General features: G+C 40.5%; 1 protein-coding gene across 1 annotated transcript; it reads left to right on the forward strand.

Annotated features, from left to right (window-relative positions):
- Nucleotides 1-915: 915 nt before the first annotated feature.
- LOC114033428 (transmembrane protein 182-like) lies at nucleotides 916-2,615 on the forward strand. The gene is made up of 2 exons (XM_027848934.1): nucleotides 916-979; nucleotides 2,395-2,615. Exons 1-2 carry the CDS (start codon nucleotides 916-918, stop codon nucleotides 2,613-2,615), a joined length of 285 nt encoding a protein of 94 aa, XP_027704735.1.
- Nucleotides 2,616-3,029: the final 414 nt, after the last annotated feature.

Below are 3,029 nucleotides of genomic sequence, written 5' to 3' on the forward strand. Positions count from 1 at the left end.
GGTCAGAAGAAATCACCTAGAAATTTCAGCTCATACCTTCTCCTCCATCTCTGGGGTATCCATACTGAAGCTGTTAGGGCCTGTTTTCAGTGCAGCAGTCTGGGGTTCTTAGCCCAATGGAATCAGATATTATACTACCAGGGTTGGGAGAACGAAGGCAATGCACCTTTTCTAAATAATGAGAGAAAGAGAGGGAGGGAGAGAGAGAGAGCAAGAGAATGAGAGAGAGAGAGAGAGAGAGAGAGAGAGAGAGAGAGAGGGAGAGAGAGAGAGAGAGCAAGAGAATGAGAGAGAGAGAGAGAGAGAGAGAGGCACCCTTCCCATGATTCCACTATAGCAGAGGAGCTAGAGTACAATTCTATGATTACCAGAGAAAAGTTGCCACTATTGTCACAAGGGACCAAGATGAGGTCCCCAAGTAGGATAAAAACTAACTAATAACTCCTGGTTACAAAAAAAAAGTTAGACTGTAAGCTCCTTGAGGGCAAACTTATCTTTTACTTTGTATCCCCACCATTACAGTGTTTGGCATAGAATGGATACTTAATAAATGTTTGTTGACTGATTAACTGATTGAGTAAGAAGCCTACTTATGGGTGGGGTGGGTAGTAAGGAAGATGTTTACCTAGTTTGGATAGATAAGATTTTTAATTTTAGGCTTACACCTCAGGTGGTGAAACCTAGGAAGAGTGGAGAGTAGAGGTGCAGGAATCATTTAATTACCCTTCTTGTAAAGCTCTGAAGGTAGGAAAAAGGCAAAGGAAATAATTGGATTGTACTCTAGCTTAACCCAGCCTTCCCAGAAAAGTACATGGAAAAAAAAAAGATTAAGAAAGGGCCAAATAGAGAAGCACTGAGACAAACTTCCAAAGAAGGGGAGGAGATGTTCTTATATGATAACTATTCTGTGATAGGATGCGTCTTGGCAAGGCCGTGGGAGAGGGTCCAGGCCAGGACTGGGGAACCTGTGGCCTTCTAGGCCCTCAGGTGCGGCCCTTTGACTGAATCCAAACTTCACAGAACAGATCCCCTTAATAAAAAGGATTTGTTCTGCAAAACTTGGGCTTGGTCAAGAGGCCACATCTGGAGACCTAGAAGCCGGGGCCTTGAGGCTGCAGGTTCCCCACCTCTGGTCCAGGCTGTACTCGCAGTGTTTGTCTGGGGTTCCCCTATTATGCTCCTTTTACACCTGGGCTGCCACAGATAGTATAGGCAATTGGTGTCTGTTTACACTGACACTAGAATTTTAGGGGAGCTAAATAATGACAAAGCTGTTTTTTTTTTAAAAATAAGTCTATACATGATGGTGAGAAAAGATCATGTGGTAAGAGTGATTGGAATCAATCTATGTAGGAGATCTCTGTGAGGTTTGGAGGAAAGAAGCACCTTTAACTGAAATATTGGCATACTTGTGTTTTGGTGTTTTTTTTGCTCCTTTTGTCTTCACTATGGTATATGTGGATGTATGAGTCAGTTTGGAGTCATAGATCATGCTGCTCCAACCTCATGACTTTCACTGATCCAGTCCTTCTTTTACAACAGCTGCCAAAGTAATTTTCCCCAAATGTAGGTCTAACCCCATATAATAAACTCCAGTGATTCCCTATTACCTCTAGAATCAAATATAAACTTCTCTGGCATTTAAAACTCTTCACAACATGGCCCCTTCTTAGCTTTCCAATCTTGGTAGACTTTACTCCCCTCCAGGCATTTAATGATCCAGCTGCCTTGCCATTCCTAGTACATGATACTCCATCTCCTGACTCTGTGATTATTACTCGTTTTCCCCCATGCCTGGAATTATCTCCCTCCTCACCTCTGACTCTTGACTTTCCTAGATTCCTTCAAGATCAGCTCTAATTCTACCTCCTTCTACAAGAGGACTTTAGGGTCTCCCACTTTGAACCCTTTTCCTCTGAGATTATTTTCCATTTCCATTATGTATATCTTTTATATACATAGTTATTTGGATGTTGTATCCCTCGTTAAAATGTGAGCACTGTTAGGGAAAGGGCTATTTTTTGCATTTCTTTGTGTCTTTAATGCTTAGTGGCATACCAAGCACATGTTGTTCCATCATTTTAAGTTGTGTTTGACTCGCTGTGACCTGATTTGGCATTTTCTTAGCAAAGATACTGAGTTTGTGATTTTTGTTCATCATTTCCTTCTCCAGCTCATTTTACAGATGAAGTAAATGAAGTAAATGGGGTTAAGTGATTTGCCCAGGATCACACAGCTAGGAAGTATCTGAGGCCAGATTTGAACTCAGGACTAGCTTCTCTAAAACCTCTCCCTTGCACCTTTTGTATACTAGTATCTGGATATAAGTAAAATGAGTGTAGTGCTACCATGCTTCCAAAATGTGTAAAAGCCCTTCTGATGTGTCTTTTTTAGGTATCCTGTTCTCCCTGGTGGTGGTGTTATATGTCATCTGGGTCCAGGCTGTGGCAGACATGGAAAGCTACACAAATATGAAGAGGAAAGACTGCTCAGAATTTACACCCTACGTCATGTACGGCTGGTCATTTCTGCTGGCCCCAGCTGGGATATTTTTCTCTTTGTTGGCTGGATTACTATTCCTCCTTGTGGGGAGGCATATTCACATATACTCCTAATCATCTTTCTGTCACCCAATAGGGGATATCATAATCTTGTTGAAATGTTTAACTAGAATGTAATCTTTACATGGTGTTTCCATTATGCCATTGTAGAGTTGTTTGGTGTAACTCGATAGGTGTTTTAAATGAATCATTTTATTTATAATTTCCTTCTGACAAGAAGGCACCCAGCTCCTTCCAGAAAGTAAAACCTCTCAATTTTATCCAGATACAATTATCAATTTTCAGTTCTTTTAGAAACTATCTCTCATAGGTCTCTTTTTTAATGGCACATATAGCGTTAGATCTTTTGTTAATTCTGGGGAACTGATAACAAAACATCACATCTATCAAATAAGTATTTTTTTGTTGTTGTTTTTTTTTGTTTTTTTTTTTAAGGCTGCCACTTGTCATTAACTTCTTTTGCTGTTG

Source organism: Vombatus ursinus, unplaced genomic scaffold, assembly GCF_900497805.2.
Source record: "Vombatus ursinus unplaced genomic scaffold, bare-nosed wombat genome assembly UNPS02007137.1, whole genome shotgun sequence".
Lineage (NCBI taxonomy): Eukaryota > Metazoa > Chordata > Mammalia > Diprotodontia > Vombatidae > Vombatus > Vombatus ursinus.